Source organism: Orbicella franksi, chromosome 12 (assembly GCF_964199315.1).
Source record: "Orbicella franksi chromosome 12, jaOrbFran1.1, whole genome shotgun sequence".
Taxonomy (NCBI): Eukaryota; Metazoa; Cnidaria; class Anthozoa; order Scleractinia; family Merulinidae; genus Orbicella; species Orbicella franksi.
Window position 1 is genome coordinate 4,803,762 of NC_138156.1, and position 23,987 is coordinate 4,827,748.

Here is a 23,987-nt window from a genome sequence, read left to right on the forward strand (position 1 = left end):
TTGCAGACTGCACATCGCTAGTGAACAGTAGAGTCAGGTCCAGCTCAATCCTTTTACCCACAAACACAAGTTGGATCTTTTCCTTTAATGCTCACTGGGAATTTTTTTTGGGGAGGTTTTGATGTTGTTTTGGTAATTATTCTCTAATTAAACCATCAATCAACCCTTTTGCGTGCCAACTATCGCGTCTTACAAGCACCACTTGTAAACATGGTAGTAAACTACAAGACCGCTCACAAGATCCTGCAGATTATAAAGCCGATCTTTTTGCAAACGCATGAGGGACCGTTAAGAAGTAGAATTTCAGAAACTTTTATGTACGCTTTCATCCACAAGAAAAACAAAGCAAATATCATAAGCTAACTTAATTTAAGCACTAGCTTCTCACCAGTAGCCAGATAACAACTCCAGAAATCCCAGATAGCAGTATGATACAGGCAAGGATTGGCCACTGTGACGTAATAGAAGTCAATAACTGTTCCCGCGACTCAGCCTCACATATTTTAGTGTTTACAATCATTGAACAACCCGATGATACAAATGCACGGATGAGCGTCACATCGGATTTACCGTTAAGCGCTGCCTTCGCGTCCGCTTGAATGGGAAAAGCGAAATCCACGCTCTTGTTTTTGATCAATTCAACGATCTCCACCCAACTACGGACATATATGGGCACCATTTTGCAAGCTTCTGGATCATTTTCTTGTCTATCAAAGCACGTAAAGTCTACAAACCACTTTATTTTGTCGTACATAAAGCCCTTTTCAACGCTTGAGTTCATAATGTAAGGTGGAAAGTCTAGCAGAGCGATGCTGTAATTACATTTCGTCTCGGGTTGATCTGACTGACGATTTCGACGGGCTTGACGAGTATCTCGATGTGACCTGATTTCCCTGACTTGCCGGGCCAATCTGGAATGATGACTTGAATCGATCTGACGAGTTTTGCCATTGACGAGCCAAAAATAAGAGCAGACCAGAAGGCAAAAGACAAGCCTTTCAGGGACACCATGCATTGTAAACACCGCTGAAGAAGCCGCGTACTGGATTAAAATCTGCTTGGAAGCAAGAAGTCTCCAACTTCAGGTGTTGACATACAAATCTGAAACAATATTTGAAGCCAGAGTTAGAACGCGTTCTTTTATGAAGCTCATTTTCTTTGCAAGCATTGATAATGGTTTTCCTGGCTTTTTTTCAGGAAAACGTCAACAAATTATTTTCATTGCAGAAACATTGTCAGTGGGATTTCCTGAAATATGAAACGCAGGAAATTTGCCTTGTTTTGGGAAATATATTGTCGTGCTCTCGAAATGAATAAAGAAAGCAATTATTTAAGGCAATTTTCATCTCCGTGAAAAGATACAACTGCAAAGCCCACTTGAAAACAAAAGAAGCCCAACTTGTTGTAATACTTTTCCATCTTTGGTCCCTGTCAACTTCCCAATAAATCCCTGTCATTTCACGAGTAACTCACTCAAAATCCAAAAGCCATTAACGTCTGGTTTGCTATTATCAGTAACTAAAGTTAAAAGTATCCATAAATCATTCTCAACTAATAAACATTAACATAAATCGGGGCCGCAGTAATGAAGTCTAATACAACTGCACAATTATTCCTTAAACTCACTACATTGCATTACTTTATTATCAAGATGATATTACAATTGGTGAAAGAGCTCTAAATCGCGTTTTATTTGCATTAAAGGCAGGGAATACATTTACAGTGATCAAAGTAAAATTATACACCATTTTCCCGTAAATAAAAGCTCTTGGAATAATCAAAGCAAGGGAATTTCACCCTAAAACTCATCCTCTTAATAAAATATAGGAAATAATACTTGATAATCGTATATTTTCCTTTGGTATTATTATACGAAGTTGAATCTGATTATTCAGTCCAGGCGATCTTTTGAAGACCACATGAGCTTTAAACGCTTGTAGCTTTAAAACCATTGAAGAGATGGAACTCAAATTTGGTGGCCTTTCCTAAATTTATTAGGGAACAATTCGATATGACCTGTCATTGTTCAAGGAACTTGCATGCATCTATAACGTTTTTATGGCCACAATGTCCGGGCGCGGGTTTCATCCTGTGATTGAACAATGAGCAATTCGATGCTTAAAGGAGCTCCAAATACCGCAGAATGGGACAAATAATCACAGACGATGTCTTCAGAGCACGTACTAGCGCTGTGTACATAATGTTTCAAAAAGCCCGGGCTCTCTTCGCCAGAGTTTTAAAACATCACCACATTCATTATTCTGCGTAATCGACACGAAAACGGCGGGTGATTTGTATTATTGGCGGAAATTTTTTTAACAATGTTTTGACAGGATCTTTGATGTTACTAGAGATAAACTGAGATACAGGATAACACATTTCAATGCGAAAGCAAAACAGACTACACCAGACACTGCGTGGGTGTTATTGCAGGACTGCCGAAAGCGATTCATCAAAAACGATTACCGAATTCAACCGCCCTCATTCAAGCTACTGCAGGAGGTATATTAAAAATGAACTCTAGCGCGAACAAATCACGTCAAACAGCGAAATTCAACTTAAACTATTGTGTAGTAGTCAGTCAAGGAAGAGGAGGATGGTCCCAAGCTATTGTGCGGCCGATTGATGAAGTGCGGCAAACGGATGTTGTCATAATTTGAAATTGCATGCAAGTTTCGATAATATATTAACTCGAGAATAGGTAATGTATATTTACGAACGGTAAAAATGAAGACAAATCAGCCCTGATCAAGGAAACAATCATTCTAGGAAATTCACGTAATAACGGTGAACAAATAAGTTCCCATCAGCTTGCTGGAGGTTCAAAAGCTGTAGCGAAACTGTAAACAAGATTGTATTACCAGAAACACTCTTAAAAACCTCTCGAGTATTGATTCTGCGCGAAACATGACGAGGCAGTATTGTCCGACAAAAAAAAAATGTGATGGTTTCACGACAAACTTTTAAAAAATGTGTCGGAAATGGTAGAGTTATACTGTCTATCAAATAAAAGACTTGTTTATAGAAAAAGAATATACAACTTTCTTGTTGCAGTGACTAACCTTCAAGTGTGCTCTCGTTTTGACTTGCAGATTCTTTACAAATCGTAAATCCGGCCTCGTCAATATCAGGCGGGGAGATATCAGGTAGCCTGAATTTCAGGTTGATTGCGGCCTGAGTCAGTTTTGCCAAAGCTCGCTAAACAAATTGAAGACAATATTTCCAAATCGACAACAAATTGAGAATAAGGAAAGCGCGACAATGTTTTGGCACTGTGGTGTAAGTAATTTAAAACTTGTTAGTCGGTCGTAGAATTAACATATTATTGTTCCGTCTTCGTTGCAAATTTGCGGTAATACACAAAAAGAGCCTCAAAGTATGTCATTAGCACATTAGGTCTTCCGTCCAAAAACTGTCAATTAGTTTGAAAACCTCATTATGCATTAAATAGCGAACTGCAACACGTTTTAATGTCATAAGAGTAAAAAGGAAATGTTTAGAGAATAAAGACATGAGGAATTTGGTCGAATTTAAGTCTACATGGCTTTAAAAGCGTTGCCCATGTACGCGGTCAACAAAACAGGTGAAACAATTCGTGTGCTGGTCAGTAATCCATAAAGAGCTGCTCATGGCCACTGCTTCATATATATGATAACAAAGAAGCGGGCAAACAGAACTTCACAGTCATAACTCACTGTGAAGAGTTCAAAGATAAACATAATTCGCCGCACTAGGTTCATTTACTCGAACAAGGAATATCTTCACCTACCGTAATATATTCTGACAATATTCTGCGTCATCTAACCGTAGAATGCAAGAAAACCAGCCCTAACTAACGTTCAAACAATATATGAAGAGGTCTACTCATAACGGTGAGAAAAAAACATGGGGAGATCTGCGGCTGCGTTTTGTTGATTGAAGAAAATAAAGGTGATTCTTGAATCTCAATTGGCCATTTTTAACTCCTTGAAAGATGTTTTAGTTGCGGTTTTTACGGAACATCTATTTACGTCATATAGACCTTGTGATGGTCTTAATCAATATCGTAATTTATATACTCGCTTTCAAAAACAGATCGTCAGTATAACCTGCGAAACCGTGTTTCCAAACTTATTTTAGCTGCTTTCTGTAAAAGTTTATGAAAAGTCTCTTCACAACGTTTCGCGCAAGTTTTAAACTTTATTCAACTCCTCTGACAACGTTTTGAATTTGTAATTTGCAAATTTGGCAAGCGCTTCTCTTTCTCTCTTTTTAGCTGGCGCCGAGAAACAGGTCTCACCCGCACTCAGTGTAAATAAATACTTCACCAGCTATTATGTTTACTTCAGCATTGCTTCTGGTGCAAGAGAGTTTTTCAAGAATATATTGTCCCTCATAAATAATATCTGTCTTCTACAAACCGTAATGATTCAAATTCAGTCACATATTAATTACCTTACGTCAGGCCAGGATTATAAATTAACTATATTTATACTATGAGCTATAAACTTATTGCAAGAAAAAAGGTTCTCGCTCTGGCTTATCCGTGACTTAACAGCTAAGATTCATAAAAAAAAAGTCGATTGCCTACTGGTAGAGAGTGAGAGAGGAAAAAAATATCTTAAAATTTAAAAGCAAAATTAATGTTATGAGGTTTTGGCGGCTGATTTCGATTACTAAGAAGAATTATTAGAAGCTTTTGAATAAGTTACACTTTAGAAGGCGAAATAAATTTCTAGTACATCTGTACATTACGATTTAATGTACAACTGTTCGCTATGCCGAAAAAAAAAAAAACTGAAAACATACGTATCTTGTTAGTTGTCGATAAAGCACATTTCAGGCAGGTGTCTATGCGATGTAACGAAATGACGCCTGAAGGTGAATTTATTTTGACATTCGAAGGCAATAGACTTTCTCGAATAATTGAAGTCCGCCTCCGGTGGCAAGATAATAACAAAAACATGAAGCGTCTAGATGTAAAGGAGTCATGCGAACGAAGTTTGAAATTTAGATCTTTACAATTGGAGGTGTTGTCTCAAAGTTTGAAGGCGACGCTGACTCAGAAACAAAGGGTGGGGGAAGGAAAACTCCCGCACAATGTTCAATAGATATTGATACGCCCTGAGTCACTGGGTATTTTTAATTGTGGAGAAGAAAAGAAGAAAATTAAAGCTGCCTACCTGGCGTAATGATCAACTCAGTGAACTCCAGGTTTGACCTAGCGCACGGATGGCTCTAGGCAATGCAGTTTGACCTGCCGTTCGAATTGAGATGAAAACTGATAATTCAGCATTTTACTGGTGAATCATACTTATTTATAAAAGGCCCCTTTGTTTTAAAAGCTTACTTTTGGAACAAGCTAGGAATTCACGAATGTTGAAAAAAGCTTGCTTAGAATCTGTATTTGTATTGTTCACTGGAAAACCCATTTTTGGGAGTGTGCAGTAAAGTTTCATTCATTCATTCATCTTTGAGTGTTGTTGACTTCCGCTCAAAGATTCAAGCTATGTATTACGTATAGTTAGATCATTGTACGTCAACAGAACTTTCAGTTTGAATTCAAAATGTAAAATGCGAGCGAAATAGACATCCAGATGCACTAATAAAAAACATGTCGTAAATATCCGTTTGAATTGTTTGTCGCGAAGTGTAAAATTAAAGTGAAACCCTACCTTTATTTTTAAGACATCTTGATGCTGGAAACGTTATAATCTTCCATCAACCATGCTACCTCTTTGTGCGTGACTGTCAAGATGTCATTCTTTTTCAGTTCGGCTCGAGGAATATCTTTGTGACCAGATGTTGATTGCATGTGTGCATGTACTTACTTAGTAACCGAGGTGAGGACAGCTAGGCTGAAACAAAATGCTTTTTAATTTTTTTTTATCTCGACATTTCGACCGATGCCCTCAAGTCGTCCTGTTGTGGCTCACTTAACAAAAAAAAAACAAAAAAAAACGTAAAAGCGGGTCGAAGGCAAAGGCAGTGCTACTTATCTTAGAATGAATTAGCGGTGATAAATAGACTTTAAATTAACACACCAAGTTGCAAAAATGTCATTTGAAATATCTACGAGCGACACAAAGTCTGTGTCCAAGTTGCTTTCTCCTAGGCTATTTTCTGACCTCATGGCACATAAATGTAGCTAAATAAAAGTTCCAGGTTGTGTTTATTGAAAACTTGATTGTCTGTGACAGGAAAGGAAAATATTCAGGCCTTCCGAGGCTAAAACGATTTAATGTGCAATCTCGCCTCATGAGATGACAAAGTTATTTAAGTATTTATTAGTCTATAAACTTAGCTTTTTGCTATCGTGATGTGGTATTTTTGTCTCGTTTTTCACCGCTTCAAACTAGACGCAAAAGGTCAAGTTGTCGCTTTTGACTGTCCTCCAGAGAATTCGGCAAAGGAAATAACACCCATCGAGAAGTTAACTTCCTCAGGTTTCATTTACTGGTATTTTGTATTTTCGCAGGAACATATGAAACATGTTTTGTTCGATTGTTCCTCTAATTTCGGGCGAGACAAGCTATGCCTTTCTGTCAAGAAGATACTGGAATCAATCGATTGGATCAAAATATCGAACTGATAACTCAGTTAATTAATTGTGTTTTTGATCATTCATCGAATAAGACTTAACGGAGGATGAAAGGTGGGTCAATGGATAGCGACTGACAAAATAAAACTTTTAAAATATTTTGTTATTAAAACATTACGAGGTTGTCGTTCATGATAGGGAACAACGTAGACCTGCATTATTTCTCCTACTTTTTTAAAATTTTTCATGTGATTTCGTCAATTCTCCATCTAATTCTAATTCAATTAACTCAAAGATTGTGCGGTAATCTGTAAATCTTGACCATCTCGTTCTCTTGTTTTTGGTCTATAATTAGAATTCTGATCACCTCCTTGGTTGTTTTCGGAGTTGCTTGTAATTTGATGTTCAGCCGATCCTTTGATTGAAAGACACTACGTCTCAAATCTCATGATTCTCAGGGCTTCACTCTAAAAAATTCCCTTGCATCTCTGAAATGTCAAAACATACTTTTGTGTGGCGTTTTCAGTGTTTTAGTCAGAATCAAGCGTAATCCTGAGAGGCTTAGATTATTAACAGGTCAAACAAGGACGGTGTTCTCTTACTCCAGAGATTTCTCTGAGGTCACGAGTCGAGTAGGCAATATTATCATTAAGATATTAACTTTTCATCATTTTCTTTCTAATTCAGTTTGCTTCTTCTGCTTCCTTGTGATGCTATGGAAAAAGAACTACTGTGTGCGAGTTATATATACCGCCCGGAATACCAGAACCTCAAATTTCACAGTTGTTTTCAGGGTGTTTTATGATGTCTCTCGTGTAATATTAATCCATCATTTTATTTTCCATTCCTCATAAACGTTGTTTCGCTGTTAAATAACAAACCAAGCGCAATAAAATATTTTCCTTTGTTAATTGGGAGCAAAACCATAAAACGGAGATCCAAATTTGCAAATCAACAGCGAAAGCGATCTCGTTATAGTCTTGACCTCGCGGCTTTCATTACTACAGTACAGAAATTGTATGATACTTAGCGGTCCGTTTTTCCCAACCTTCGTTCCTATAAAACTCCTTAACTTTTGAACGAAATTCCAGCCGGATATGGTCCAATGTTATTAAAGAAGGCAAAATGCTTTGTTGAGACGATGTATAAGGTGGCAGTCGGCTCGGCTCCGGTAGATATGTGGCCGGGTCGCGGTATGAAATTGACAGATAATTATTTAACTCGTCCAACAAGATGGCAGATGCAAAGCTGATGAGCGCAGTTGACAAGCATGTCGATTAGATTTTCGACTTCAAAAAGGAATGAAATTCAACAGTTTCGTTTGGTTGCTAACAGACCAGTAATGATTAAAACAACATCGAAATTAGATAAACGAGTCATACACGGATCAGTCCGTAAATACAAAGAAATGTAGGTACTCACAAAAGCAGTCTTCTGAACCCTCTGGGCTTGGCGAGGTGACGACTTAGAAGGTCGGACTCCACGTATAGTGTACCCTCTGTTGTAAAAAAGCAAAAAGATTAAGAGATGTCAAATTCTCGAGGCGAGACTTTGAGCGGAGCCCCTGCCGGTCAACTTTGTTTCTTGAATATACAAAAATAATCATGTAACTCAAGGCGCTATGTGAAAATATGAGTAATATGAGTAATATGACTAAGTTTATGATGTCCATGAATGGTTGGGCGTGTTTTTCCACTGCAGACAATGACCGCAGTAATGTCATTGATAAAAATAAAAATAATAAATCAACATAAACCTGCCGAAATAAAAAAGCTTGACCCGCTGTTTTAAGAGACTTGTTGTAAAATAAGTCCAAGACCTTGCCACGTCGATATGTTTGTTATTCGTTACTCCAGCATGACCTCCTCACTTGAAAATACTTCAACTATTCGCTCTATTAATGGCTATTGAAAAGCTTTCAGCTCATCCAGAAGTAATCTAAGTGAAACCAAATCTGTTTGTTGTTAAACCTCAGATATTTCTTTCGAGTGTTTGGTGGCCACTGTCCCTAAAAGCCCTTCAGGAGAAGTTCAACAACTGAATGCGTAACGCTGCAGGCAATAGTGCTATATAATTTAAAGTAATATAATCGCAATATGCTGTTTGTGATACACAATGTTATCTTGATTCGACAGAATTGCCACCTTCTACAAGAATTTTACTGAGCCAAAGCCTTTTATCGTCCTATCAATTACCTAAAGAGCCGATTTAACATGTGTAAAAGCAATTTAAAACGCTTGTCATGAACTAGCCTTACATAATATATTTTTAATCTTAATAACGAATGAAATTTACTATTTTGAGAAGAATTGCTAGCTCTGGCTGCGCAGTGAATAATATTTTTGTTGAACAGTTTTTAGCTCTTTTTCCAGTGTTTTCCTCAGTTTTTAGTTTTTAACGACATTTTGTGAAGCGCATTTGTAAATTTAAATAAAATTTGGGCTGTATAAATTTCAGCTATTATGGGAATCCCAAATGTTACTTAGAATTAAAAGTTTCTTTTGGTCGTGAGCATTTTCCTGCTGATGTTGTCCTTGTCGTTTTATTTATGTTTGTTTATTTTATATTTCACTTGAATTTTCCTTCACAACGAAAAGTAGCATTACATAATTTTTTGTAATTTTGTTGTATCGTATTGTAACTTTTATCGTATTTTATTGTAATTTTAGCTAATTCAATACCAAAAAGCCCCACGGCATTGAGAGTGTTAAAATAATTTGTATGCTCGTGCCTTTTTCCTAAACTAGTGCGTAGCACCTAAATTGCGCTGAAATGGTATAAAATATGCTTACCGTACGTTTGGCATTACTTATCATGTTTGATACCTGAAAAAGATGGGCCCACCTCTCGACTGATTAGATATTCCCGCAGAAACTTCAAAGGATCGTCTGGGTTCTAGATGATTTTAAAATAGGTGAACAAAACAAAGATTGCAACAAAACGGGTTTAAGAATTCAGCGTCTGGAAGCTTTAAAAATGTCCATATATTATTACTCCTTTCAGGAAACAAATAAGTGGACGATCGAGTAGAAACCTTGTTGCAGCATTTCAGTGTTTGAAGGGGAAGCGATTCACTTACGTTTCTACAGTGTTTTTTAGAGTTACTAAATAAACCGGGATGATGTAACTCATTAAGCACTTTAAACTTTTGTTGCTTAGAAACTTCAAAGAATGGTTTACTATCATTGAAAGCCATATAGGCACTCCAACCTTCAGCTTTCGATGTATAAGTAATTAAAACTTTTAAATGCGCAGTGCTTAGAACGATCTCACAATTAGCGCATTTCTTCATATCCGCGACGCTGTCATGTAATGCTCCAATTCCAAAATGACTACAAGGAAAGACAGCAAAAAAATCTTTTGGCTTTACCTGTAAGACAGTTCTTGATAAATAATTGGAATACATTATGAACATTGCATGTTATGATGATTAACAACTAGGAGGTTGGGCATAGATTTCAGTACATCGAAAAGTGGCACTGCACATCGGCAAAATAAATCATTTATGAATCGAACAAATAAATCATTCGCATCATCGAGACAGTTGAAAATCGCGCGGGCCTCGGGTAGCGAATTCTTTGGAAAGTTCTTTGAGTTCACTTTCTCTTTTGTTGTTGTTGTTGTTGTTGTTATTGTTATTGTTGTAGTATGTAGCCTCCAATTCCTGTAAAAAAACTTAGTTTAAATCATTTAGTTGAGGTTTTTTTTTATAATAGGAACATTTCTTACTCTTCTTAAGAAGACGTTCCAAAATGCTATAAATTCTCCGATTGACGTCAACGGTTTCAATGGCCATGCCAATTTTGAGATGTTGTAAAAGTCATCATTACCTACGGGCAGTTTCATTCCGCTGAATATAATGTAATCAATTGTTTTACACAGCATCAACACAGCTTTTCCAAAACAATCGTTTGAAAATAATTGGTTTTCAATGTTCACAAAGGAGGTGAACATGAAGCGAAATACGATTGTGGTTCTACGAGAACCACCGTGATATAAAATAATTTTCGTTAATGACAGTTTCAAATAATATTAGTCGTTGTTTGAAATATTGCAGATACAAATCGAAGGCATCTAAGCAAAAAAACCTTTACCGTACTCTTTAATTTGAAAGAAGGCCATATGTTAAGTTCGTTTTCAGTGTGCCATATATTTGTCGTAGATCGAGATTTTGCAAATTTTGATCAATGAAAGAAACCTTGAAATGATAAGTTGCAGTAAATTCCCAAATGTTGTAACTAAGGCAAGTTTACATGAAAGCAAAGATTTCTTCACCTATACGAAATGTTGTTCTGAATGGCAGCACCAAGGATTCGCTTTCCTTGTCGAGCTATAATACAGTGTAAATACAAGTGCCCACCGCGATGAAAAACACATTTTTTATATACATACACATTTTTTATATATATTTTCCGGCGAAAATAACCAAATAAGTATTATACCAAAAGTTAAAGCGAAAGTCTGAAGAAAAGTCTGATTAGATGATCGCTAACGTTGTACTTAAATTGTCCGCCTCTGCTCCTAAGCTGAAAAGAGAGGCCGACGTTTTTGCTTGTAACTTTACAAAATATCGTTGATAATACTGCAAAGGAATCGCTCTGGCGATTTTTCGAACTCGTTCAGACTAAAACTGGCATAAGCTTAAGTGTTAACTACAACCAAAAGTACACCTCTATGCTTTCATCATATTTTGAAACTAACATACCTAAATAGCTATTGGACGAATTATTTTAACTGCAAATTCACATTCCAACTGCTCGTGAAAACTCTAAAGTGGTACTGAATTAAACTCAGATGCCGAAACGAATACAATTAGTTTTATCCGCGCTTAAAGAGAATAAAACTAGAGACCAATATATGATGTACCTCTTTACATGTAAAAAGGGAATGCTCTAAAATATTATTTTCGTGAAATTAACCAGACTGTCGCAAAACATGCGAAATACGTAGAATTGAGATGAATTTTAACAAATGTAGTTAGATTCGAGAAATCCCTCGGAAATCAGAAAAATACTTAGAGCTTAGCTTTCAAACAATCAAGTCGACTTCAGTGTTAACGAGATAAAAACGGTGATTTCGAAATTAGCAAGGAAGAAAGGAGATTCTCACCTGAATAGAGGACCGTTTAAGTTTAGGAAAACACAGTGCCTTTTCGTGCTAATATCATGAAAAGCTCCAGAAATAAAGTTATTCAGTTATTCAGAAGCAATTAGTTTATTTCAATTCAAATAATATCAGTGAATATTTTATGTCGGGATAAACGAGCTTAAGATGTCACTCAAACTAGTCTTCCTGAGCTAAATATTTGCTAAGAATCTCTCATTATTAAGGAACAAAATTTGTTCCCATTATGTAATTCCAAAACAAGTTGGAACAGTTTGAAAGCCGGTTTGAAGGCGAACAATTTCAGAGTGCGAGAGAAGAGTTTTAAATTAAAAATTGAACTTTTGATCGTTCAAACAGATTTAAATTTGAGACAAAATATGTTGTTTATTTTCATAACTTGCGGTTTGTAATCAGAGACGGGTTGAATTTATTTTAAAGTGCGCAGATTCGATATATTACCAGTAACACTTGAAATCTTGGTCATTGAAGGACAAACAAAAACTCTAATTTCATTCAGGGGTGGATTGGTGATAAGCCTGTAGCCCTTTACACTTCAAACTCAGTGAAAGGTGCTAAGTACTCTTCACGCTAGTCTACTGGATGCCGTAATCAAGAAAATCCTAACATGTGAAGGTATCCCATTCAGCTCTATCTGATTCAAATAAAAAAATTGCGAGTGACTTGTTTTTGTTGAAAATCTAACACCATTGGAAGCGTTAAGCCAGTTGACGGCGGATTTGCATGCAAAAAACTGATAAGATTACGATCGCGCCCGAATCAAAGCCCTCGCCTCACGTTAGCACGGACAGTTTCGATTTTTCTGGAATTTTTTTTCATCCTTTCTTCTGAGTTACCGAACTCTAAACATTTCAAAAGGTTTTTTTGCTTTTTGTTTTTCAATACGATCTTGAAATATAAAGAAGATATATTTTATCGTAGACAAGTTAACTCTAATGTGTCAAAAAAGCAGTAGTTTGCGGCCAAGCCTTAAACCAAAACGTAAAACACAAACAGTACTTTCTCTCCATTTTCAGATTCTCTTGACGTGTATTTTCTGCCATGCTAGAATTTGCCCACCGGTAATACGAGCAATTTGGGTTATTAAGTATTTTCGCACCTTTCAAATCAGGGTGCGCGTTTGAACAACAGTTCCATTGACAATAGATTCGCCTGTGGTTCACGACTGAAAGCACTAGCGATTTAATTACAGTTCATGGGATTTGTTTTTATTGCAGTCAGCTTGTCATCGTTCGATTTTTTTTTAAGAGTTATAGATTTTATCGAGTCCTGAGCGATAAAACTAGGAACAATGGAAAATGCAAGTCCTGTTATAAATAAGTATTCACTAGAAATGTTCGCCTAATGAGGACGGCCAATTTTTTTTCCACTAAAACTTTTCCTAATTTGTGGCTAATCCATTATTTTTAGACCATAGACCTAGATTACTTTTTGTTTACCAAAAAATCTACATTAATTATACATAGAAAGGGCTACTCCAGGTGTCCGTCTTGAAAATGTTTTCCTCAGCCCTCATAAGCATAATGTCGATTGACGAAATTTCATTCAATTTATTTTAGAAGTGCTTTAGATGTCCAAATTCAGTTGTCTGGGCATGTACCCTTCCTGCTATCGCAATTTTACTTGACTGTAACGTAAAAACACAAGTCATCAGTCAAAACAATATTTAAAAACCTTGTTTCTTATTTGCCTTTTATAATTATAATTTTGCGACGAAAATTAAGCTTTCTTTGCGCGCAGTTTTCTTGCAGTAATCAAGAAAAGGCGTTCAAAATTTACTGGATAGCAATAAATTTGGTGTCGGCTTAGGTCGTTTGTTCGTATTATGACTGTTTCTCTTGTTTAAGACTTCCAAATGCAATCAAATTTTACGGAAATAGATAGTTTCGTATCATTAACAATATTTTAAAGGAAAACTTCAAAATTTTTTTATTGAATTCAAGGCTTCGCAGCTTAATTAAAATCAAACATCGCAAAAATTGCTACTGGAGAAATTCTATTTGCCGGAAATAGAACCTTGAAATAAGAAATAATGTCGTTCACTTAATTCTACAGTCGTGCTGGTTTTTACTTTGGAATCGCACCGCGTAGAGCGGTGAGAAAGGATTTAAAGTTTGGTGTTACAGGTATTAAGTAATAATTATATGCTACATCGATAAACGGCACCTGAAAGAAATTTGACTTAAGAAAATTCCCCACAAAATTGGAAACTTTGACTTGCCTTTATAGGTAAAGTTGGTACAATTCGAATCGGACTCACTGTTTTTGTGTGTCTTTTACATGTTTGGGCCTCGTTTCGTTTATAGTAATTAACGTTGTCACCAAGGAACATGATGTTCACTCAAATGTAAGGCAAAATACGGACATCTACACCGTACGAGACAATTTTGTTCACTTACCAATGCAAGTTCCTTGGGCATATAAAAGGCAAGTTTCCTTTCCGACTCGTTTTAAACAATCAAAGTGTAAGCCATTCGTATATTTGTAGACTTTTCACGGAAAAGTAATTCAGCAAAACTTCACAGGACAACTCAAAACATCAAATCCAACAGCGTGGCGAGCATGGGACTGAAGCTGATGGCATTTTCTGCTGTTACAGTATTGGCTCACACGACGATCACCACAGGGAAATATGAAACAACGGTAAACAATCGGATCAGATTTGCATATACAGTCACTGCAAGTAATAAACCTAATTGAATCGCAGCTTTGTCTGTAGGGCACTTTACTTGGGTTCTTAATGTCTGAAAATAAAACACTAAACGAGCTTTTCAGTTAATATTCTGATAACTTTGCTTATCAGTTTAAAACTGAGTCAAAAGAATTAATAGCTTGACAGTCATGAAATATGAATCTTTATAACCTATCCATCTACAAGCGATATAAATAAGTCGAACTAGGGCATATTTCCGGTGAAGTTTAGAAACTGTAATATCAGTTTTCTTTTATTTAATATCACTGCGATTAGTGATTAGCCTCCAGCAAATCTGACAAAAATAAAATTATTTACTTTTGCAGAGAACACATTTGCAGAGAACACATTTGTACATCTGCCAGCTTAGTATCCCGCGAAATATGAAATCTATTTAAAAGGCCGGAAATTAAAAATATGACCAAGAACAGTTATTTTTACTGACAAAGATTCATGTTTAAAACATCCTGTCAGGCCGTTAAATGGGTGACTTGGACGTAATTTTCTACCCACCAAAACTTAATATATTCAGGTTTTCAGGCCGATAATTATGCAAATTTTCCCCAAGTCACAAATCAAATAAGTCTTTAACTTTAAGGTCATTCCTCACATTTGCATTGCGCATCCTTACTGCGCATAATTTATGGCGTCATTAGCGCGCGCTCGTGCACGCGCATATTGAAAACATGACGGATTTGCCTTGATATTGAGCTCTTTCAGTTGAAAAATGGCTCTAGCTCACCAACGAGCATGGGTACCTCAATTTTTTTCCCAGTCATTGTAATCAACTAATCATAAGCTTCGCATGAGGAAAGACTGATCTAATTTCTATTGCTGAAAATTGAATAAATAAGAAAAATAGCAGATACACTGTGGTCTTTTCTATTTTGCAGTCGGTAACCACGTCAAGAAATTTGGTTCAAATTTTTAATCAAGGATTTAGCTTTCTGTCTGAATCAAACTTAACGTGTTTATTTGTGTCCGACACAATGTATTGACTGTAGTTTAATGCGTTTTGTTATGAGTCTGGGCTCACAAAGATTTTACAACTACTGGGAATGCGTTTTTATAATAAGCATTAAATAATGACAAAATGGGGCATTTTCAATGCCTCACTGCTCCTTAATGAGCATGGGCACCCCCCTTTTTTATTTCAAAATTGAAGTTATCATATGACAAATATTCAGTGGACAAAGTTTGAACAAAAATCTATTGTCACTTTTATTTCAGAGGAATTACCTTAAACTTCAAGCATTTCAAGCCATTCGATCGGAAGGATGGGTTTTTACAGCAATTCCTGATATCCGTAAAACCTATTTTTCGAATATGGACAATTTAGACTCAGTATTAAGTATAAATAATCAAACGCGATTTATTTTTTCGGTCGAACATAAGATAACCACTTTTTCGTAACAAGATATGCGTCTAGATAATTTTCTCCAGTTTCTGTAATCATTCATTTTTTTACGAGGTTAGGTGAGGCCCTATGCGCCAACTTGGCGCCAGGAGACAGGTGAAGGTGAAGAATTTTCTCCAGTTTTCCCGATTATTCAGTTATTTTTCTTTCTTTAAGAAAGCCCAAGAAAGCGTTTCACAGTCGTTTTCTTCCGCGTTTGCTCTATAAATAATAACATTTTGCAGTTGATTTAATAAATGAGGTCTAAGCAAGTCCACTTTCAATCGCTTTTTAAACTATGGACTTTCGAAAGGTAAAACTTCCGAAAGGTAAAACACCCACCCACCGGGAGATCATTTGTCTAACTCGTAATGTTTGATACCATAACATATCGTAACGTTCGCCGCACATCAATAACGATAGGCGCCTGCAAGAGTACTAGTTGTTTTAAAAAACAAAGACCTTGTTAACTTTAGAACTGATACAGGACGGTGGCAATTTTAAAGAGGACCTTGAGACACAACCTTTTAAGAAAAACGCTGCAATATTTTCAAAATGATATTAATTTTCACATGGAAATTTATGAGGTTACTTTAGTCCTTACCTTATTGTATATATTTTTGTTCCTTTAAATTTATATTAACAATTTTGTTACTGTAAATGTTGCAATCCCTTTCACCATTTATCCTTCCTGAAAAGCCCCATTGGGGAGGTTCAATAAAGTTACGATTTATCATGTACACGCACCGCTACATAAATATCAAAATCGTAAAAACTTCTGAAATTCCTATTTCAGTTGGAAAGCTAATGTGCAAGATATCTTCTTAAACTTAAAAGTCTTCTACCTCCATGTTTTTGAGACAAAAACAAATAATATCTTTTTATTTCAATCCTTGGCACCTGTTAGTTAAGATATTTTCTAACCAAGTTGAACGTTGTCAATCGTTGAGCATGGCAAAGGAGTTTGGATAATTGGCTATATGTTAGGATCCAAAATTCCCTTTCAATTGGCATGTAGTAATAAAGAGCTAAATCCAAGAACAGGAATAGGAAAATAATTGTTGATCGCGAGCCAAACTGCTTGACGCTTAAAACAGTTGCGTATTTAGATTCCTGAGCGCCTTGATAGTGAATGAATTAAAGTAGGTTCTCCGTAGATTTCAAATAAAGCACTGCTTGTTAAGTTTATATCGTGGTGTGCAAGATCAAATAAGAAAATCTTTAAGAGGACGTGAAAGAAAATTGTGCTCGTGAGTACCATGGATTGATTCATGTGTATTCTCAACTAAAGAATCCAAATCTCCACAAGAAATGAATGAATAACCTTGCAGGCTTACAGGACCGGGCAGGTGCTCCGCAGTCGAATGGATCTTCTACAAACTCTTTCGGCAATCTTCCTGTTGTACGTGTTATGACTGCGGACCCTAGCGGGGGTGTTAATTAGTAAACAGACCGGCTTTGCGTTAATTGCAGCGAGTTTAGCATACCTGTAAGCACAATAGCATAAGCCATTGTAACCAAATAATGCGGCATCTTTACTGTTAAAATGTCTTAATTTTGACGGGAAAATGACACCTTCTCTTTTTGACTCAGACCGCCGTTTCTTTATTGGTTGACTTTCATGTTTTAACATCAAATTACGAAATTAATTTTATTGGTGTAAAGCAAGTTTATTAAAAGCAAAGCCTCAAATTACATAATGGAACTTTTCTAGAACAAAAAATTCAAAGCGTCTTGTATTTTACTCGATAGCATCTCTGAATTCTGTCATCTGATAATCTCGTCTAGACGCGCCAGCAGGAAAATAAGACCGTCATCACTCCATGCTATTCGCTTTATAAAATTAGGAGAAAATTTAGCTCAATTTAAAATCATTTTATCGAAAACAGCTATCGTTCGAGTACGATTGCGTTTTTTGAAAGCTGAAACCACTTCTTTTTTTAAGAAAATTTTAATCAACGTCGTTATTTACGATAATTATATGTGAAGTCAGGTTAGCGTTGGATAAATTGTTGGTAAGGAACTAATATCACTTTGCAAGCCGAAATGAAACTTTTTCTCTATAAATCACTCGGCCGACTTAAACAATGCTACTTTTCCCAGCCAAATTAGCCCAACTTACGTTTTACGGAAAAGAGGCCGGAAGCTACGAGCTAGAAAAACGCCCTCTCAGTCAATATTTTATTCTTATCTTTCTTGCCGATAATCAACAAAGGGAAGTCACGCCAAATTGGCGGCAACTTAGGCGAGAGTAAAATTAGCACACCATTTTAAATTTTACCACATGGCCTTGGTGTCTGAGAATTTGTCAAAATTAGCATTCTTGAAGAAGTGCCAGTTAGTATCTAAAAGGAACTATTTGTTTCAACGTGTTTTCCAATTTACCACACGTACAACTCATAGTAAACAAACTGAAGACATATCAGGTGTAAACATTGGTTATAATATCGAAAAAAAAATACCTTGTGAAAATATCATGATTAGTTTCATCGGCAGATAAACTAATGCAGTTCTAACCGGTTGAAATGTTCCGGGTTTGTGTTAAAATAGATTTTGGGACAACTCGTAACATTGATAATCAATCAAGTGTTTTAGCACCCACGGTGATTACAACGAAGAAAAGTTCTTTAACTTTGCCGTATACGTCCAAAGGCAAAACTTGGTCCAAAATATTTTTCGATCATAACTGTCGTCTGTCGATGTATACGTCATTACCTTTATTGAACTTTGTTAAAATTGCGACAATACTAGTAAATATAGACAGAGAATATTTGTTCCATTTTCGCTAAGTTGCGGTGACGTTAAAAAATAAGAACAAAAATTGCGCGTCGGAGAATAACGGCAATAAACGCGACGGTCTAACGAGGCCCTAAGCATGAGTTTCATTTACTTGTGAGAAAATCTAATGAGGGTTTAGATCCATACATATGGTTTCACAGCTACTGTAGAGGCACGAAGTTTGTTTCAGTTATCAATGTTGAAAAAGTTGCGATTTTACCTGAACTCTATCTTGAAACGATTCTTTTTTGTCACATTTTATGAAACCTGCTGTTACTACAGCAACCATATTTTGAGAGGTGCTTTACACAAAATTTTAAGTAACCTGTTTTCAGTTACAACCTTTAGGATTTTCTCTTGCAATAACTTTTTCTCTTACTGATACTTTTATCATCCTATTACTAGTTTTTACTACTTTCAACTTAGTTTAGGTGGTTTCCTAACGCCGTGGTCACGTGGACACGAGGCAAAAATCACGAAATCTAGATGAAAGGAAAAAAAGTTAAAGGAAAGGTTTTTGTAAGTGCACTTTAATTCTCTTAGCAAGACGCTTTTAGCAATAATGGACGTACAGAATTAAATTTAATAGGACCTTTAGTGAGCAGCGTTCTATTCGCTGTTTTGTAGTTTGCTAAATCGAACTTCTTGGATTACTGCAAGTAAGTAAGATGCAGACCAGTTATGTTTGTATGTATTAAAAAGCGCTACAAACTGCTTCGCTAGTATCACTAGAAACTGTGTATTTCGTTCAGATTATAGCTGGCGGACGCTATTCTTGCTTCCTCGCCGGTCCAAACTGCTTTTGATACGAGCACGCAGGTGAAAAAAGGACTTCCGAAGGTCTTACCACAATTATTAGTTTGGATTCACAAACTTCCATGGTCTTCGCAAATGCTGCGACTAATATTCTGGTTACGAATCAGAAACTGGATGTTACCAATGTGAGCAAAAAAGAAATTCAACGAACGAATCTAAATTAACCATCCATTGATTTCAGCAGTCATGTAGATCTCTGCAAATTTCTTAAATTTTGAGCAGGACGTGCCTGGGCAGGTATATCTCAAAGGTTATTCCAAATGTTTTGCTGCGTTATAATGGATGAATGCTGTCAGTATTTTTGTGGAAGAGATCGGAAAAATCAGTCAAACATCACAAAAGTGGACTTCGAAGAAGAATAAAAAGAATGGAAACTATGAATTAGTTGAAGCACTTTTCATTTTTAGTCTAAACAAATGGAAAACGTTTGCTCCCCACAAATCTCAAAACCATAAATGCGATGAATCAATGCTTGAAAGTATAAAACCGGAAGGTTTAGCAGTTGTTCAAACAAAATGCTATTCCATCATCAAGAACTTGAAGCCAAACGAAGAAATTAGCCACTTCTGGTACCCTATTCAGTAAGTTGTCCTCAACAAAGCGAGAATATTCTAAGGCTAAGTAATGAATCTAAACTTGAGTACAATCGATTTCTGGCTGGGAGTGTAAAAAGAAGTCGGCAGACATGCTTTGTGAGAAAAGAGATATCACATCAATTTAAATATGAGAGCGCCATAGGGGGACGCAGCTGCTTCGTTCTTGATGGAAACACATTTTGTATTTTGTCCCGGAGAAAAATCAGTCCTAACGCCTCGGCTTTCAGCTAGTAGTAAGGCCCGGCAAAGCTGCGACCATGTTCACTCACCTAACTTTGCAGAGGTGTGTAGCTAACCAACTTGTCTGTGATCAGTCAAAGTTCAATTCAAATCTTTGCTGCTTATTTTAGTTCACTTCACCTGTCAAATTATTGTTGTTCAGTAAATAATAATTAGAAGATGATGGCATGGTAACTGAGTTGAAGAGAAAAAAATTAAAATTTGTATTACCGTACTACTGGTAATAGCCGTGGGTAGCAGACAATGGAACTTAGTTTTATCCGCGCGACAGTGCATATGTATAATAATATACCAAACAAAACTTTCCCAACGACTTTGATGTCGAATCCCAAGAACACAATTGTAAAAAAGTTTATTATTGTTTTTTGTTTTTTGTTTTTTTTTGAAATTTAACATTTGCTTAATATATTTCGCAGGTGACAAGTTTACCTATGGCCTATGGATGTTTACTTTGAGGAATTTCAGCTTTGAATTAAATCGACCTTTTTGAATATTTTCAAATACTGTATGATCTTTTTTCAAACCCTATAAAAATTTGGGAGTCTAATTCTGGTGAAAACGATTTTAACTTTCGTGGTAAAATAGTCTCTCTGACGCTAGACAAGAGCATTGATTCACTTAGGGCTTATAATTCTGAAGTAAACCTATAGTAAATTGCACGACTCAAAATTATGGTCACACTTATTGAGGATGTGTGTAAAAAACATTGCCTTTCCCACTATTTCTATAAATAGTACAATCCGTCCTCTTGCCCAGAGGCAAAGGTATGGACGAAAGTAATACATAATTGATTGCGAATGTGTGCGATCTGTATGACTGCAAAACGAAAATTCGGTCATGTGCTAAGAATGATGAAACCGCATCCTTGTTATTAAAGCAAGTACCAAGTATTAAAAACTCTGCCGAGTAAACTATTAAGACTTATACTTACTGTAAGCAATTTGATTCAGCCACGATTGACGACAAGGCAGTTTGCGGAAATCTTCTAACTGATGAGGAAGACTTATTGGTCATTAATGTGCGGATGTTGTTAGTATTTGTTTATATTGGAATCTTAGCTAATCTTGGAAAACGTCAAATACAGTTGACAAAGTACTGCCACTCTAAGTGTTCTCCTGTCATGTGCAGATTGACGACTGGTCGCTAGCGACAATTTAATTAATTTTGTTTTCACTGTTTAAACACGAAAATTCTTAAATTGACAAACCTCGCGCAAAATAACGCAGTTCTAGAGGGAAAAGATGCCTGCCCAACGACTGGATTTTTTATGTTCGTGCAAAAGTCAACGCTAGCAACCGCACGCGTGATCGCGGAAGGAAATTTGAAGGCCAAGGCTAATTATTCTTGTGGCCTGTAAGATCTTTTTGCATTTATTTCCAAGAGAAGTAAAACATGCCCCAATATCAAGTTACGGCGGCCGGTGGGCTTTTAGAAACCAACAATGTGTTATTCCGTAAATAAATACACAGGTATGTGGTAAAGAGTGAAATGAATTAAGAAACACACGCACGCTATTCGTGCGTGATGTAATTTGCAATTTCTACACGGCGCTCTTGCGTCACGAGTCAAAGTGCTTCGACATTCGGCCTCCCACCTTCTCAGACAATATTTCCGGAATTTGTGTAAATTTTAGTTAAGCAAAGGAAAACACCCCATTCGTGGGAATTCGGAGATGTTGGGATTCAGCGAATGGATGATCTAAACTTCGTGACTTCTAGTAAAATTTCGACCAAAATAGCTGTCAGTTTCCCGCTATGAGGATTCAAACCGCAGGTCAATTAAAATTGTCTTATTAAAAATTCTTTATTTTCTACTTGTTTTCCCTTACGCCGACTTAAGTTATTAAAAAGTCTCAAGTGCTAGAACTCAGTCTGTTTTTAAATTTTAAAAACTTCTACTGAATTAAACTACAAAAATTGAACTTTAATCTCGAATCTTCTGTATTTGAAAAAATGAAGAATGTTTTCAAGGCTATTATGCTTTGCTGCATATAAACAGCAAGCTGTGTATACATTATAAATACATTCCATGCTTGGTCACGTAGCTTATAAACGGTTTAGTTTTTCGGCCGCGCGCAGGTGCTAGAGAAAGAAAGTCAATTAATATTCAATGTAAGTGCGTACAAGAACATTCCGTACGAAAGCGTTAACTTCTGCGCATAGAGCAAAATAGTGTCTAAGAATTTGTTGAAAACATAGAATTACAGATTGAAGTATTTAGTTATCAAGTATTTTGAAAAATCATGTCTAACTGTTAAACAAAAAATACAATGCATTTAAAAGCTTTTTGTTTACACGTCGTAAAGGCCCGAAAGCTATGAACGATAAAGGAACAATTGTAATAACAACATATCAATGTTGCATCCCTAGAGGTCTACAAGAAGTCATACAATTTAGGAATCCGACGGTATAAATTGAAAATAGCTTAAAAACTAATGACGGAATCAGTCCAAGAAGAACGATTGAATGTTGTCTAGGAGCCCCGGTAGACAATAGAAAACGCCAGAAACTAAAAGGGGTGGCGAATGGTCCTTCGAAAACTCTGGGTCTCGTAAAATTTTCGTCGAATTTCACGGGTCTCGCAGTCTCATATTTTAGCGGTTATGTGCGTCTCGCGGTCTCGATTCTTCTACGAAGCTGTCTCGGAGTCTCGATTTTTCGCAAGGCTAAGGGCCTCGAACCCGAAGTCCCAATTCATTCCTTTATCTGTTTTTATAAATGACGTCTTCCTGCTTCACTTAATAATGAATTTCAATGAAGCAAATTACAAATTTTCTGAGAAAAATTGAATCTTAACTTCTCCTAAATTGTCTTAATTCCACAAAAAGGTACAAAACCTACCACAACGTCCGTTTTGGCGCCAGAAAAACAGTTATTTTTCTCTATGATATCATAAGGTAATGTGTTTTAATCGAATTTCCAGTTCCAGTCAGTTCCAAGAAGCTGGCTTAAGGCTGTACAAGCTCATTCTAGCTCTCAACTAAATCTGGGGCTCGAATTTTATGAGTCTGAACGTCTAGCACTCACACTCAAAGCGCTTTGAAGTCTCGGTCTCGCAATCTAAAACGTCAAAATGTTTCGGGGTTGCAAAGAAAAAGGGTTGTCTCGCCGTCTTGCAAAGTCTCGCATTTACCATTCGCCACCCTTACTAAACAACTAGAAAGTGAAAAGTAGACGAAAGTTTTGCTGCCCGCGGAACAATGTTTAAGAGAAATAACTATGATTAATAATAATCATCATCATCATCATCATTATCATCATCATCATCATCATAATCATAATAATAGATATTTATATTTTATGGAAAGGTCGTCTTGAGGTAAATCCGAGCGGTCTGCATAAGTGGTTCTTTCATGGGCTCAATGAAGGGCCGTAGTGCCACATAATAAACTAATTACTAGTCTAGCTTGCTCGAGCTGTACTGGAGAATATTGGCACGAGGTCGTGGCAGTGCGGACCTAGCTGCGCTGATTCCGCAATGCCACGACCTCGCGCCAATATTCCCCTTTCCCTCGGTTAATAAGAGGTTAATTTTATCCCCCAAATATCTTAAATCAGTCATAAAGAACACCACAAAAGTTATACTTTTTATACTTTTTAAAATTCGCTAAGCTAACGTAATTAACATTTACCAAAGGGACTACACCAGATTTCTGTTCTTTCCGAGGAAACTGCTATGGTGAGGTTACTTTCTAATGAAAGTAATTTCATACAATGTGCAACATTACTTTCTAATTGAAGGCAACCTCACCTTAACAGTCTCCTCTGGTATACCAAAGAAGAATGAATAACCATCCAATAAAGGAACAAGGATAGGCAGGTCTGA

At 36.5% G+C, this 23,987-nt stretch overlaps 2 protein-coding genes across 6 annotated transcripts in view; both read right to left on the reverse strand.

Moving 5' to 3' along the window:
• Positions 1-3,082, reverse strand: part of LOC145464360 (uncharacterized) — a 10,593-nt gene extending 7,511 nt beyond the window's left edge. Inside the window, exon 1 of the mRNA XM_081448218.1 lies at positions 389-3,082. Coding sequence (XP_081304344.1) covers positions 389-1,015 — 627 coding nt within the window. The 5' untranslated portion in view covers positions 1,016-3,082. The remainder of the gene's footprint in view (positions 1-388) is intronic.
• Positions 1,022-23,987, reverse strand: part of LOC145464361 (uncharacterized) — a 30,075-nt gene continuing 7,109 nt past the window's right edge. The window contains exons 1-4 of one of the 5 annotated variants that reach the window (XM_081448219.1): positions 21,094-21,177; positions 7,943-8,018; positions 3,063-3,198; positions 1,022-1,101 (exon numbers count right to left, since the gene is read on the reverse strand). In XM_081448219.1, the coding sequence (XP_081304345.1) occupies positions 1,082-1,101; positions 3,063-3,198; positions 7,943-8,018; positions 21,094-21,176 (315 nt within the window). In that variant the 5' untranslated portion in view covers position 21,177 and the 3' untranslated portion in view covers positions 1,022-1,081. Of the gene's footprint in view, positions 1,102-3,062; positions 3,199-7,930; positions 8,019-15,579; positions 21,180-23,987 lie in introns of those variants that run through there. The other 4 variants (XR_014041425.1, XR_014041426.1, XR_014041423.1 and 1 more) reach the window with 4 other exon arrangements.